This window comes from Miscanthus floridulus, chromosome 3, assembly GCF_019320115.1.
Source record: "Miscanthus floridulus cultivar M001 chromosome 3, ASM1932011v1, whole genome shotgun sequence".
Classification (NCBI taxonomy): Eukaryota; Viridiplantae; Streptophyta; class Magnoliopsida; order Poales; family Poaceae; genus Miscanthus; species Miscanthus floridulus.
Window position 1 is genome coordinate 7,962,688 of NC_089582.1, and position 15,519 is coordinate 7,978,206.

The following is a 15,519-nucleotide window of genomic DNA, read 5'->3' on the forward strand; positions in this document are numbered from 1 at the left end:
GTTTAAAAACTTTACCATGGGATTAATTTTTTAATTAAAATGTAACGAAAACATCTTGAAATCACCTATAACTGAAACAAGAAGCGGTAATTTAAATGGTTTTGACGGTTGAATTGAGATAGTTTGCTCAGATTTGGATTTCGGTGAAAACCTGAATTATGGCTATAGTTTAGGGAGGAAAATATATTTGTGTTTTTCTACAAAAGGCTTTTCTCCACATATGTTTGAAGTTCTACAAAAGGGTTTTATCATGCACGTTACGCCTCTAGCACTCTACGAGTAAGTATTATTGAATTAACAACTTACCATTATTGTGATCTGCAACCAACAAGCCTGGCCTTTCTAAAGATCTCCAAATGTTTATGCAGGTAGAAAATGTCATGGTAGTAGATCGATTCAGAATGTCATGGCAATAGATAGATTAACGCTCAAGTTTCTTCTTCCGTGCTGCATTGAGAATTTTGATGCCAAAACCAGAAACTGAAAGATGGAACCGACAGAGCTAAATATCCACCCAGCGTAGTAGCAATGCCATATCCAGCATTCAGCTTTGATAGATCAGCTAAAATGATGTGCGGGGCTAAAGTTTAGTCCCTATCACAATGGATATTTAGACACTAATTTAGAGTTTTAAGCATAGATTAATTATGAAACTAATTGCACAGATGAAGACTAATTGGAGACGAATCTATGAAGCCTAATTAGATCATGATTTGACAATGCGGTGCTACAGTATTTTTTGGAAACTATGTGGTGCTACCGTACCATATGCTAATGATAGATTGGTTAGACTTAATAGATTCGTCTCATAAATTAATCTATATCCGTGTAATCAATTTTATAATTAGATAATGTTTAGTCCTCCTAGTTAATATCAAAGTCTGACGTGACACAAACTAAACTTTACTCCTGGCATGAAACATAAAGACCTCGACTGTGTCTCAGTAATTCGGTAAGTCAGACGCTAGCAGCTATGGGTTGACTACACTATATAAGGCCATGTTTGGTTTCTACAGACGCTCCTAAAATTTCTGTCACATCAAATATTTAGACACATGCATGGAGTATTAAATATAGACTAATTACGAAACTAATTACACAACTTGCGACTAATTTGCGAGACGAATCTTTTAAGCCTAATTAGTCCATGATTTGACAACGTGGTGCTACAGTAAACATGTGCTAATGACAGATTAATTAGGCTTAAAAAATCGTCTCGCAAATTAGCCTCCATCTATGTAATTGGTTTTATAATTAATCTATATTTAATGTTCTTTATTAGTATCTAAACATTCGATGTGACATGAATTTTAGGAGCGACTGCAATGCGCCCTTTACTTTTATGATGCGGATTGATTTTCTATTTAATAATGCGAAGAAAGCTTGAATCGTTCATAAAAAAATTCCATTATGGGAATCAGGAATAAGGAAAAGCAAAACCAGAGAATAGCTTTAGTAATGTATCCAGGTGGTGGCCCAGCTTTTGGTTATTGGTCAGAGGCCTCCTCTATCCACTCGGAACTGATTCCAACCAAACACCCCCTAAAAATCGGTCGTTTTGTCATGACAGGAGCGTGTTGCGGCAACTGTGGTTTAAAAACTTTACCATGGGATTAATTTTTTAATTAAAATGTAACGAAAACATCTTGAAATCACCTATAACTGAAACAAGAAGCGGTAATTTAAATGGTTTTGACAGTTGAATTGAGATAGTTTGCTCAGATTTGGATTTCGGTGAAAACCTGAATTATGGCTATAGTTTAGGGAGGAAAATATATTTGTGTTTTTCTACAAAAGGCTTTTCTCCACATATGTTTGAAGTTCTACAAAAGGGTTTTATCATGCACGTTACGCCTCTAGCACTCTACGAGTAAGTATTATTGAATTAACAACTTACCATTATTGTGATCTGCAACCAACAAGCCTGGCCTTTCTAAAGATCTCCAAATGTTTATGCAAGTAGAAAATGCCATGGTAGTAGATCGATTCAGAATGTCATGGCAATAGATAGATTAACGCTCAAGTTTCTTCTTCCGTGCTGCATTGAGAATTTTGACGCCAAAACCAGAAACTGAAAGATGGAACCGACAGAGCTAAATATCCACCCAGCGTAGTAGCAATGCCATATCCAGCATTCAGCTTTGATAGATCAGCTAAAATGATGTGCGGGGCTAAAGTTTAGTCCCTATCACAACGGATATTTATACACTAATTTAGAGTTTTAAGCATAGATTAATTATGAAACTAATTGCACAGATGAAGACTAATTGGAGACGAATCTATTAAGCCTAATTAGATCATGATTTGACAATGCGGTGCTACAGTATTTTTGGAAACTATGTGGTGCTACCGTACCATGTGCTAATGATAGATTGGTTAGGCTTAATAGATTCGTCTTGTAAATTAATCTATATCCGTGTAATCAATTTTATAATTAGATAATGTTTAGTCCTCCTAGTTAATATCAAAGTCTGACGTGACACAAACTAAATTTTACTCCTGGCATGAAACATAAAGACCTCGACTCCGTGTCTCGGGTTGACTACACTATATAAGGCCCTGTTTGGTTTCTACAGACGCTCCTAAAATTCCTGTCACGTCAAATATTTAGACACCTGCATGGAGTATTAAATATAGACTAATTACGAAACTAATTACACAACTTGCGACTAATTTGCGAGATGAATCTTTTAAGCCTAATTAGTCCATGATTTGACAACGTGGTGCTACAGTAAACATGTGCTAATGACAGATTAATTAGGCTTAAAAAATCGTCTCGCAAATTAGCCTCCATGTATGTAATTGGTTTTATAATTAATCTATATTTAATGCTCTTTATTAGTATCTAAACATTCGATGTGACATGAATTTTAGGAGCGACTGCAATGCGCCCTTTACTTTTATGATGCGGATTGATTTTCTATTTAATAATGCGAAGAAAGCTTGAATCGTTCATAAAAAAATTCCATTTTGGGAATCGGGAATAAGGAAAAGCAAAACCAGAGAATAGCTTTAGTAATGTATCCAGGCGGTGGCCCAGCTATTGGTTATTGGTCAGAGGCCTCCTCTATCAACTCGGAACTGATTCCAACCAAACACCCCCTAAAAATCGGTCGTTTTGTCATGACAGGAGCGTGTTGCAGCAACTGTGGTTTAAAAACTTTACCATGGGATTAATTTTTTAATTAAAATTTAACGAAAACATCTTAAAATCACCTATAACTGAAACAAGAAGGGGTAATTTAAATGGTTTTGACGGTTGAATTGAGATAGTTTGCTTAGATTTGGATTTCGGTGAAAACCTGAATTAAGGCTATAGTTTAGGGAGGAAAATATACTTGTGTTTTTCTACAAAAGGCTTTTCTCCACATATGTTTGAAGTTCTACAAAAGGGTTTTATCATGCACGTTACGCCTCTAGCACTGTTTTCCTAAACGTTAAACGGTAAACAGTCGGTCACCTACCGTATAGCCATTATTCGGGCAAGACGTCCCATTAAACGGGTTAAACGGTCAATTAAACAGGGTAAACGGGTGATTAAACGGAAACAGCGCACCACTGTGTAGCGTTTACACGGTGTGTAAACGGACTAAACGACCATTTAGGCGAATAGTGAGCACTCTACGAGTAAGTATTATTGAATTAACAACTTACCATTATTGCGATCTGCAACCAACAAGCCTGGTCTTTCTAAAGATCTCCAAATGTTTATGCAGGTAGAAAATGCCATGGTAGTAGATCGATTCAGAATGTCATGGCAGTAGATAGATTAACGCTCAAGTTTCTTCTTCCGTGCTGCATTGAGAATTTTGACGCCAAAACCAGAAACTGAAAGATGGACCCGACATAGCTAAATATCCACCCAGCGCAGTAGCAATGCCATATCCAGCATTCAGCTTTGATAGATCAGCTAAAATGTGCGGGGCTAAAGTTTAGTCTCTATCACAACGAATATTTAGGCACTAATTTAGAGTTTTAAGCATAGATTAATTATGAAACTAATTGCACAGATGAAGACTAATTTAAGACGGATCTATTAAGCCTAATTATATCATGATTTGACAATGCGGTGCTACAGTATTTTTTGGAAACTATGTGGTGCTACTGTACCATATGTTAATGATAGATTGGTTAGGCTTAATAGATTCGTCTCGTAAATTAATCTCTATCTGTATAATCAATTTTATAATTAGATAATGTTTAGTCCTCCTAGTTAATATCAAACGTTCGACGTGACACAAACTAAACTTTACTCCTGGCATGAAACATAAAGACCTTGACTCCATGTCTCAGTAATTCGGTAAGTCAGACGCTAGCAGCTATGGGTTGACTACACTGTATAAGACCCTGTTTGGTTTCTACAGGCGCTCCTAAAATTCCTCACATCAAATATTTAGACACATGCATAGAGTATTAAATATAGACTAATTACGAAACTAATTACACAACTTGCGACTAATTTGCGAGACGAATCTTTTAAGCCTAATTAGTCCATGATTTGACAACGTGATGCTACAGTAAACATGTGCTAACGACAGATTAATTAGGCTTAAAAAATTGTCTCGTAAATTAGCCTCCATCTATATAATTAGTTTTATAATTAATCTATATTTAATGCTCTTTATTAGTATCTAAACATTTAATATGACATGAATTTTAGGAGCGACTGCAAGCCCTTTACTTTTATGATGCGCATTGATTTTCTATTTAATAATGCGAAGAAAGCTTGAATCGTTCATAAAAAAAATTCCATTATGGGAATCGGAAATAAGGAAAAGCAAAACCAGAGAATAGCTTTAATAATGTATCCAGGCGGTGGCCCAGCTTTTGGTTATTGGTCAGAGGCCTCCTCTATCCACTCGGAACTGATTCCAACCAAACACCCCCTAAGAATCGGTCGTTTTGTCTTGACAGAAGCGTGTTGCAGCAACTGTGGTCCTGTTTGGTTTCTACAGGAGCTCTTAAAATTTCTGTCACATCGAATGTTTAGACACATGCATGAAGTATTAAATATAGACTAATTATGAAACTAATTGCACATCTTGCGACTAATTTGCGAGACGAATCTTTTAAGTTTAATTAGTCCATGGTTTGACAACATGGTGCTACAGTAAATATGTGCTAATGACATATTAATTAGGCTTAAAAAAATCATCTCGTAAATTAGCCTGCATCTATGTAATTGATTTTGTAATTAATCTATATTTAATGTTCCTTATTAATATCTAAAGATTCGATGTGACATAAATTTTAGAAGCAACTAAAGAACCAAAGACCCCCTGTGTCTGTGTACTGCAAGTTGCCTGCAGAGTGATAGAATGGAAGTTTTCTACTAGAAAACAAGGCGCCATCCTGTAGGCATCGGCACCATCCTGTAGGCATCGGCACGCTAGCGACTCCTCTCCTACTACCTCACAGCCATAGGTGTTGTTTGGTTGTCACTTCTAAATTTTAGTTGCTATTGTATAGAATGTTTGGATATATGCATAAAGTATTAAATATAGACTAATTACGAAACTAATTACATAGCTTGTGACTAATTTACTAGACGAATCTTTTAAGTCTAATTAGTCCATAATTTGACAATGGTTTGCTACCGTAAACATATATTAATAACGAATTAATTAGACTTAAAAAATCATCTCATAGAGTACCGATAAATTATATAATTTGTTTTTTATTAATATCAAACACCCAATAGAACGTCCTCCCGGCACACGATACTAGTATTTTAGTCACCGCAGCCGAACACCACCTTATAAGCCTCAGCGTGGCCACCGCGCCCACATCACCGTCGAACTCGTCGTGCGCACCAACCGCCCCGCCAAAGCACAACCATGCCGCCGTCCGCGTCCGACGCCGACATCGACCGGCGCAGCGGCTACTGCGCGTCCACGAAGACATTCCACAGCCTGCGCACGCCGGAGCCGCCGCTGCCTTCACCGGACCTCCCGCTCTCCTTCCCGGCCTACGCCCTATCCTTCCTCCCCTCCCCACTACCCGCGCCCACGGCCCCGTCCCGCCCGGCGCTCGTCGACGCCGGCACGGGCGAGTCCGTCCCGTTCGGGACCTTCCTGTCCAGGCTCCGCGCGCTCGCCGCCGCGCTCCGCTCCCGCGTCGGCCTCGCCCCGGGCGACGTCGCGTTCGTGCTCGCGCCGGTCGGCGTCCACGTCCCCGTGCTCTACTACGCCCTCATGTCCGTCGGCGCCGTCGTGTCCCCCGCCAACCCGTCCCTCACCGCCGCCGAGGTGTCCCGCCTGCTCGCGCTCTCCAACCCGTCCGTCGCGTTCGCCGTCGCGGGCACCAGAGGCAAGCTCCCTCCTGGCCTCCACACCGTGCTGCTCGACTCCCCGACGTTCCTCTCGTTCCTGCTGCACGACGAACCCGAGGACGACGCGGCGGTGGTGGTCGGGCAGTCGGACCCGGCGGCGGTGCTGTACTCGTCGGGCACCACGGGGCGCGCCAAGGCGGTCGTCCTCACCCACCGGAACCTCATCGCCTCCAACGTCACGCGGGCGCCCGCGGCGGGGGACACGCTCATGCTCACCGTGCCCCTCTTCCACATCTACGGCTTCACCTTCTGCCTCAGGGCGGCGTCGCCGGCGCACACGCTGGTGCTGCACACGGCCAGGGGCAGGTTCGACGCCGCGGCGGTGCTAGCTGCGATGGGGAGGTTCGGCGTCACGCGCCTCGCGCTGGCGCCGCCGGCGCTGCTAGCCATCGTGCGGGCCGCCGAGGAGGAAGCGACCGCGGCCGCCCGCGTGGCCACGCTGAAGACGGTCAGCTGCGGCGGCGCGCCCGTCGCGGCTGACCTCATTGCGCGCTTCTCGCGCATGTTCCCCGGCGTAAGCGTTGCCCAGGTTGGTTTCGCTGCTGCAAGTTCATGCCTTTGGATTCTTAGTTCACAGATTATCGTAACTAGTACTAGAGTAGTTCATACAAATCACTTGCAGTTGTGTGTTCATCATAGCATAGAGTGCAATCTGGTGCTCAATTGGTCAGTTAGAATAATCTGTGAATTGTATATTATACTAATTGTTATTACATATTTCCAATTGGCAAAAGGGGTATGGTCTTACAGAGACTACATCCGGTTTCTGCCGTGCTGTTGGAGACGAAGAAATCGCGCGAGTTGGATCCGTGGGCCGTCTTTCGTGGGGCGCTGAAGTGAAGATTGTTCATCCAGAAACAGGGGCTGCCCTGCCTCCTGGTGTGCCAGGGGAGCTTTGGGTCCGAGGCCCTTTTGTAATGAAAGGTAGTAGGTCCATTCATAACCATGCAATTAGTCTATCTAGTAGTAAAACAATATGCTACTAGTATTCACTTTGCTCGTATGAAATAATAACGTTGCTTTTAAGAGGACCATTTCCTGCTGATAGCTATAGTTTGAGTGAATCCACAAGGGTATTGTATATTCAGATTCAGATATGCACGCACCTGTGTCGTTTTCATGGAATTTTGGTATGGCCAGACCAGCAATGTCCTGCAATAGTTTTATAATAAGTTGACAAGACTTTCAGCTTTTAGAGTGTCTAGATTTGCTTCTTCAGCCACCAAAGAAAATATGTTACCAACCTTGCATCTATTTACAGAATATGTAAACTTCACAAAAAGAAAAAAAAAAGAATTATGTTGGCATTCCTGTGTGGTCCATATCCCTTCATGTGGGGAATATGTTCTCGTTTAATTTGAGGAGCTATCTCATTCAGTATCAGTGTTCCAACTTTGCTAGTGCATAATGTGATGCCTGTTCTTGCTCAATTATTTCACCATCAATTAACTGAAATTTCAGTGACACTTTGTCCCTTTTGGGCACTAGCGTAGGTTACCTTGGCGAGAAGGATTCTACATCTGCGATTCTGGACAGTGAAGGATGGTTGAGGACAGGAGATCTTTGTTATATTGACAAGGACGGATTTGTTTACATCGTTGACCGTCTGAAAGAGTTAATTAAGTACAAAGGCTACCAGGTATCTGCCATAGTTTTCTAATCAGCATTCTCATGACCTAGCACTCCATCAGAGCATCTGATCTGTTACAGACTTGCAGTGTCAGCTTGTCTTCTCCCCTGAATCCTGATGGCATAGTATATGTTTCATTCAGGTGCCTCCTGCAGAACTCGAAAGCCTGCTTCAGAAACACCCAGATATTGTTGAAGCCGCAGTTGTCCCGTAAGTACACTTACACCCAGAATACATGAGAAATCAATCATTCAAAAAAAGATACTAATGGAATATTACAATAACTATTCTTCATAATACAGATACCCTGATGACGAGGCTGGAGAGTTGCCGGTAGCGTTCGTCGTGAGACACCCAGGAAGTCACTTGCACAAATCACATATCAAAGAATTCGTCGCCAGTCAGGTTTGCCGCTGGCTCAACACAACAATTTTGCAGCCACAGATGTTTCTTTTCTAAGAGACAAGAGGGAGTTTTGTTGAGTTGCTTCAACTATAACCATTATAATTTGTCATGCAGGTTGTGCACTACAAGAGAATCCACCATGTTTTTCTTGTGGATTCAATACCGAAAAATGTGGCGGGTAAGATTTTACGCAAGGACCTGGCCAAGCTAGCATTGCGGCGTATTAGCTCCAAGCTATAGCATGCTGTTGCATTGTATGTGATGTCATTTTTTTGTTGGATAAGTAGGTAGATCAGTTGCAATGTGATGTCAGTGTGTCACGCCCTCACCATGACTGTATAAAAGTTCTAGCAGATATCATGTTTGTAATCAGTTTAAGACAATGAGAGTAATTTAGTAAGTGTGAATTTTAAATTATATGCATTGTTTAAATATCTTTACATTGAGATTATATCAGGTACTCTGATGAATTTCTACCCTGGAGTATTACTCATAGCCACTGCAAATGTATCTCCAATCTGATCATAATTTTATTTTAGTAGTGGAACTCCAAGCATCAAAAATTAGATTCAAATATTTTGCACATCCACCAATATTCGTTCAGGATAGGGGCGAAACAACACTGATAACAAATTTAGGTAAGAAAGGGAGAGATGATATGGAGCTGAATGCATAAAAGTCTAATAGGAACTGCAGAGTGTAAGTTCTTCATTCAGTTCAGGGTTGGTACTCTTCTATACCACCATCTTGAACTCCCCTGAAATGCTAAGAACTAATTTTAATTAGCAAGGGCAATGGTGGAAAGGATAGGGGCAAAACAACACTGATAACAAATTTAGGAAAGAAAGGGAGAGATGATATGGAGATGAATGCATAACAGTCTAACAGGAACTGCAGTTTGTAAGTTCTTCATTCATCTCAGAGTAACAGGCCACTCAGAACTCTGTTCAATGCTCTCCAATGCTGCAATGGTGGAACTGAACTCCCTACAACAGGCCATTCAGAACTCTGTTCTCATACCAACTCCTGTCCGAGAGCGTGCGTGCTGCTTTGAAGACAGCTCTCATAAGCTGTTGACTGCCCAAATCTACAAGGCTTCCACCCAACAGGAGATGAACAGGCCTCTATTCCAAGGCATTGTTTAGTTCCTCCTAAACTCCCAACTTTAGCACTATACAAAAAGAAGATTCCCCATCACATCAAATTTGTGGTACATGCATGGAATACTAAAAGTAACGAAATTAAAAACTAATTACACAGTTTGGTTGTACTTTGCGAGACGAACATTTTGAGCCTAATTAGTCAACGGTTGGACAATTATTACCAAATACAAACGAAATATTATAGTGACGCTATAGTACATTTTACCAACTTTGCACATCCAAAATTTGGCAACTAAACAAGGCCGCTTTCTTCGGTTGGCTAATGGTGCAGGAAAGGATCCAGAGCAAAGAACAACCTTCTACAGAAGAAGATAGTTGAAACAGCTGATCACTATCATCAAACCATGCCCTTTTGCCACTGCCTTCTGGAACCATATTGGAGGTACATCGATCCATATTTCCCCTGCAAGCGAACTGTGGACCTCTACCCTCCCGCCACCACTGTCATCACAGACTGCTAGCACCATCGTACTGCTCTGCTGTTGGGAACTTTGGAAGCATGGGAATGGTGTGGTTTTTCTCCACGACCAACCTCATCTACCACGTCTGCTGGCGAACTTCAAGGAGGCAGCTGCAAACTTGCGCTGCAGAATCCCGCCAAGACTCCGGCCTGCTACTATGTTGTGGAGTAATGAGTTCTCTACGGGGTATTTGGATCCATAGTCTTGTCGCATCGAATGTTAATCGCCCTGTTCGTTTGGGTCGGTTTGGAGCCATAGCTGAAAGTACTGATTTGGTGTGAGAGAAAAATATTGTTCGTTAGCTGATAGGCCATGGTTTATAAGCTAAATACGACCAAGCGAACAGATTAAATGCTAATTAGGAGGACTAAATATGAGCTAATTATAAAACTAATTACGGAAACCGTGACTAATTCGCGAGACGAATTTAAAAAGCCTAATTAATCTAAAATCATTATCACATGTTTACTGTATCATCACATTATCAAATCATAGACTAATTAGACTTAATAGATTCGCCTCGTAAATTAGTCTCAATCTGTGCATTTAGTTTTATAATTAATTTATTTTTAACACTCCAAATTAGTGTCCGAATATCCGATATGACAGGGATTAAAGTTTAGGAGAGGGAACCAAACACCTCCTATGTAACCAACTCTACCCCTCTGCTATCAATGCAACACTCCATGTGTTTGGTTTGGGGACCAGCTGGGTTGAGTTCGGTCCAACCCAGTTTTTTGAGATGAGATAAACCCATTTCGGATTTGATTCGAGGTTAGAGCCATTCCAGTTTTTTGTTTGGTACGAGAGATGGAGCGGGTTGGGATGGATAATGGTGCTGTAAACTCCGTTAGTTGCTATGTACTCCCTCCGTCCAGAAAAGTGCAATTATGGGATCCGTGTCGGTCAAATTAGCTCAAGTTTGACTAAGTTTATAGCAAATAGTATTAATATTTATGTCTCTAGATAAATTTATTATAAAAAATATATTATATGACTAATCTAATGATATTAATTTTGCATCAGGGATGTTAGTATTTTTTATATAATTTTGGTCAAAGTTCAAACTAATTGACTTGTCGGGAAGCGAGAATTGTATTCTTTTGTGGACGGAGGGAGTACGTGGCACCCGGATGTCAGCGACTTCTCACTCTCTTCTTCCACCTCCCTTGTAACGCACCACCCCACCCCACCAGCGCGCCCCACCCCGCCCCGGCGGTCAGCGTGCTGCCCTGCCCTACCTCGGGAAGCCCCGGCGGTCCATGCTGGCTCCGCCACGCCGCTTCACGACGGTAGTCCGAGCTAGCCGCGTTGCGTCGCCCCACGCTACCCCTGTTGCGCTACCTCGCCCTAATGCTTGCGGCCCGCGAGACGGAGATGACACGGCGCCACCTCCTCGAGCTAGAGCTCGCACGCGCCCACCACCACCTCCCTGAGCTCGTGCTCGCCCGACCTGGCCACCACTTGCCTGAGGTCATTCTCGCCCATGCCGGCCAGTCGCTTGTGCAAAACGCGTGCGAGATGGAGCAGAACGACGTCGATGTGGGTAGAGCTCGTCCGCTCGAATTGAGGGGACCATTCCAACCCGGACCTACAGCCTGTTCGCTTGGCTGTGGCTTGTCGTAAACGATCGTAAATTTACAGCCCAAACAGTATTTTTCTCTCACACAAACTAGCCAGCAGTACTTCTTCACGAACCAGCAACGATACGAACCGGCCAACCGAACAGGCTGCTAGAAGGGTATATTTCCTCCTAAGTCCGACCCAAACCCACGCAACCCTCGAACCAAACACACGGTTAACTCACATGACCATGTCCTACTAGGCTATTGCCTTCCGCCACCGGTTTTCGGCTGGTATCTGCGCTTAATCGGCCCATTCGCTGATTGATTTCTGGGCTGATAAGTCGGCTGGTGCTGGTTCGGTGTGAGAGAAAAATACTTTTGACTAGCTGATTATTAGGTGGGGACTCCTTCTGGTTTCGTAAAAAAACTAGGAAGCGCATAAGCAACTCTAAACAGAAAAATTAAACTCAAATATCTACCATATTAGTCGATTGGTCGGACTCGAACCAAATTTGACAGATCTCTCCATGAGAGAAAATCTACCATTAAATCAAGAACTTCAACAAAATAGAAGCAAGCGGCATTCTCTGCAGCAGTAAATCATCAACTCCAAGAAAAGAAAATAGAAGCAATCAGCATTCTCTACAGAATAGATGTGGATCCTAAGCTTTTCAATCCACTGAACCCAAAAGCATAATTTCTAGAAAAGCTGGAAGTGCCCGGGTATTCCGGATGTTTTCCAACCGTGAGCAGAAGCCTTTTTTATATGTCTATAGCTCACCCGTGTGAGCCGTCACACGATTTTTCTCTCCTCTAGTTACTGTTCATCTTCCGCCTCACGCCGCCCAATGCCCACCGTCCCGCCACGGTGCAGTAGGGTCTCGCCGGAGCTCCACGGCTACGGCCGCATCCGCGGAGCTACGACGAGACCCTCCCCTCTCTCGCTACTGCTTTCTTCTCTAACTCCAGCGAACGGCCATGACTCCCCCGCTCTGACCTAGCCTGGCTGCCTCCACCGCCGCCAGGGCCCCGAACCGCCGGCCTCCATCCCCACCGCCTGGCCTGCCTCCCCCGGCCGGTCCTTCTAAGCCTGCCGGACTTGAGAAGAAAGAGGGGGAGAGGCCAGATTTAGAGAAGAGAAAATTCAGAGTGAGGGATTCCTCCAAATCACATGAGTAAGGGATAGCTGTTACCTTTTTTTTTTAGTTTGATGAGGTCGCTAACCACGATTTCCACGCGGTCTAATCATGCTAGTTTTTTTCTTCTTCTTTTTGGCTATCGTGGCCGGTGGAGCCCTGCGGGTGGGCCTCTTGGACATCAAAATTCAGCAGCGTCAGCGTCCAGCCGCGCCACCACGCCCACCTCGCCGTCGTACTCGCTTGCACCAACCGCCCCGGTGAAGCATAGCACCCATGCCGCCGTCTCCGTCGGACCCCGACATGGACCCGCGCAGCGGCTACTGCGCGGCGACGAGGACGTTCCACATCCTGCGTTCGCCGGCGCCGCTACCTCCGCCGGACCTCCCGCTCTCCTTCCCGGTCTTCGCGCTGTCCTTCCTCCCCGACCCGCTGCCCCCGTCGTCCCGCCCGGCGCTCGTCGACGCCGGCACCGGCGCGGCCGTCCCATTCCCGGCGTTCCTGTCCAGGACCTGCGCACTCGCTGCCGCGCTCCGCGCCCGCGTCCGTCTCGCCCCGGAAGACGTCGCCTTCGTCCTCGCGCCAGCGGGTGTCCACGTCCCCGTGCTCTACTACGCGCTCATGTCCGTCGGCGCCGTCGTGTCCCCCGCCAACCCAGCGCTCACCGCCGCCGAGGTCTCCCGCCTGCTCGCGCTCTCCAACCCTCGCGTCGCACCAGGGTCAAGCTCCCACCCGGGCTCCGCACCGTGCTGCTCGACTCCCCGACGTTCCTCTCGTTCCTGCACGAGCCGGAGACGGAGACCGAGCCACACCAACAGGTGGTGGTCCGGCAGTCGGACCCGGCGGCGGATGATATTATACTGATAAATAGAGGTGTCTCTCAAGTTATGAGTCCACGTCAATAGGAGCTTTCATGGATGGTTAGTACCAAAACTATGCATTTCTGCAGCATTGGGAGCAGCCTCTGCCGAGGGATCAAGAACAGGCACCTCAAATGCCTGATAAACATAAGGTTCTCCATTTCAGGCTGGTCGGTCGAGGTTAAAAGGGATGGCCGTAGTGGTTAATAACTTATTTTTATGTGGGACAATTCTTTAGCACGAGTAACATTAGTCATGATCTAAGTTTGTTGGACTTCAGGGGTTCTGCATTTTGTGCAAGGGATTGCATCTCTTATGCCTGTTATCTTGATCATCACTGTGAAGTTTGCTTGGGACCCTGTATTATCCTACTGTACATGTACTCCTGAACATTAGCTTTAATGAAACCCTTGAATGGTTGAATGCATATGGTGTCCCCCATGTTATTAAAAAAACTGTGCTAAAGAAAATGAGCACTTGAATTTAAAAATACCACACTCCCATATGTGCCATATTATTCCTGCCCAGTTTTAACTTGGTTCATTATCTTGTGGCTTGAACATGAGAACTGAGGAAATATAAGTAGAACTGGGAAAGAAATTAAGTATGCATGACATCTTTTTGTGCCATCATGATCCCGGGGATTTGGATACTCTCCAAGACTCAGTTAAGCTTTTGGTAAGCACCAATGGGCTTTTAGTAAGCACCAATGGGGAAAACCATTTGGACACAATGTGGAGTATATGAATTTCTCATGAATGAACAATTCATACATATATATATCCTTTAAAATTTCTATAGTAGGATCAGGCCTTTAGCTGTAGGTACTGAACATTGGTACGCTGATTACTTAGCGAAGACAACATGGAAAGACTGAAAGGGAGTCATGATATTTCAGATTCGAAAGGAGCCTCACATCAGTGGTCACATATTTTTAGCACATTATTGATTATTGTATATTTTTTTGTGGGATTTTTTTAATATAAACTTCTTTGTAGGAAGATTGATAATTCCTCTTGCATTCAAGAGCAGTCTATCTCAAGGGTTTGGACGAGTATGACATGAACTGATCAGACTAGACTCCATGTGCTGCTTTTCTGATTATTTTTAATGCTTTCAGTTGGTTCTGTTTTGGCATACTGCCGGAAACAGAGGACGCACAACTCAGTATCCTTTACTGTAGCTCAAGCTTGTTCACTTCACTAAGAACATGATAATTTTTTGGTTACGTTACGAGGCAAAAATCCAATGGAGACTGCGAATAAATATATGCACGAGCGATGAGCTGAACTAATATGCTTAGGCCAGCCTTATACATGGCAGAAGAAGATACGTAATCCCAAATCGCAAATACAGCAGCATTTGGAGCAGGGAACGTGAAGACGATGCTATACGTGCATCTAGAACAGAAATTTATACCGTCAAGTTTGTTCAGTCGAAATTTAGCAGTAATGCAGTATATCGATAAACCACACGTGAAAGAGAGTTGCACGTTTGTTTCCGCACAGATATGCGAGCATGTATAGAACATAATTTAACAAAATGATTACTGCAAATAGCACAGAGCAAAAATTTTCTACTGCCAAAAAAAATTGTTCATTGGCCATATCTACTATATACCTCCTCAATAGGAGAACCCCACTTCATGAAGCCGCATCATTCCATAGGGCTTATGATCAAGTCCTTGGTACGTACTACTAAAGGTCTTCAAGAAATAATGAGACAACGAAAAACTCTCGCCAAGTAAATTTTAACTCACGGCAATTGACGCAGATCATCATGAACTGCCAAGGAACCTGATAGTTATTTATATCGTTGAGCAGATGGAAACATGGCATCCTATCAATTGTGTGATGGATCTTCGTCTGCAACAATGACACCACCTTCTCTCCTCCGTGTATATATATATATATATATATATATATATGTATATGTGTGTGTGTGTGTCATCCTCCTGTCGACAACAGC

At 43.7% G+C, this 15,519-nt stretch overlaps 3 protein-coding genes across 3 annotated transcripts in view; 2 read left to right on the forward strand and 1 right to left on the reverse strand.

Moving 5' to 3' along the window:
• The first annotated feature begins 5,760 nt into the window (after nucleotides 1–5,760).
• LOC136544890 (4-coumarate--CoA ligase-like 7) lies at nucleotides 5,761–8,783 on the forward strand. The gene is made up of 6 exons (XM_066536950.1): nucleotides 5,761–6,860; nucleotides 7,066–7,255; nucleotides 7,825–7,970; nucleotides 8,104–8,171; nucleotides 8,264–8,366; nucleotides 8,481–8,783. Exons 1-6 carry the CDS (start codon nucleotides 5,838–5,840, stop codon nucleotides 8,604–8,606), a joined length of 1,656 nt encoding a protein of 551 aa, XP_066393047.1. The 5' UTR covers nucleotides 5,761–5,837; the 3' UTR covers nucleotides 8,607–8,783.
• Nucleotides 8,784–9,681: 898 nt separating this feature from the next.
• Nucleotides 9,682–15,519, reverse strand: part of LOC136541321 (urease) — a 34,890-nt gene continuing 29,052 nt past the window's right edge. The window contains exon 19 of the transcript XR_010780333.1: nucleotides 9,682–10,248. The gene's annotated coding sequence lies outside the window, so the exon portion shown is untranslated. The remainder of the gene's footprint in view (nucleotides 10,249–15,519) is intronic.
• LOC136543087 (4-coumarate--CoA ligase-like 7) lies at nucleotides 12,968–13,758 on the forward strand. Its single transcript, XM_066535644.1, has 2 exons — nucleotides 12,968–13,437; nucleotides 13,641–13,758. Exons 1-2 carry the CDS (start codon nucleotides 12,968–12,970, stop codon nucleotides 13,756–13,758), a joined length of 588 nt encoding a protein of 195 aa, XP_066391741.1.

Coding starts and splice junctions, on each gene's coding strand:
- LOC136544890 (XM_066536950.1), top strand. CDS start 5,838: ATGCCGCCGTCCGCGTCCGACGCCGACATCGACCGGCGCAGCGGCTAC. Junction 6,861..7,065: donor CCGGCGTAAGCGTTGCCCAG/GTTGGTTTCGCT, acceptor AATTGGCAAAAG/GGGTATGGTCTTACAGAGAC. Junction 7,256..7,824: donor AGGCCCTTTTGTAATGAAAG/GTAGTAGGTCCA, acceptor GCACTAGCGTAG/GTTACCTTGGCGAGAAGGAT.
- LOC136543087 (XM_066535644.1), top strand. CDS start 12,968: ATGCCGCCGTCTCCGTCGGACCCCGACATGGACCCGCGCAGCGGCTAC. Junction 13,438..13,640: donor TCCCACCCGGGCTCCGCACC/GTGCTGCTCGAC, acceptor GCATTTCTGCAG/CATTGGGAGCAGCCTCTGCC.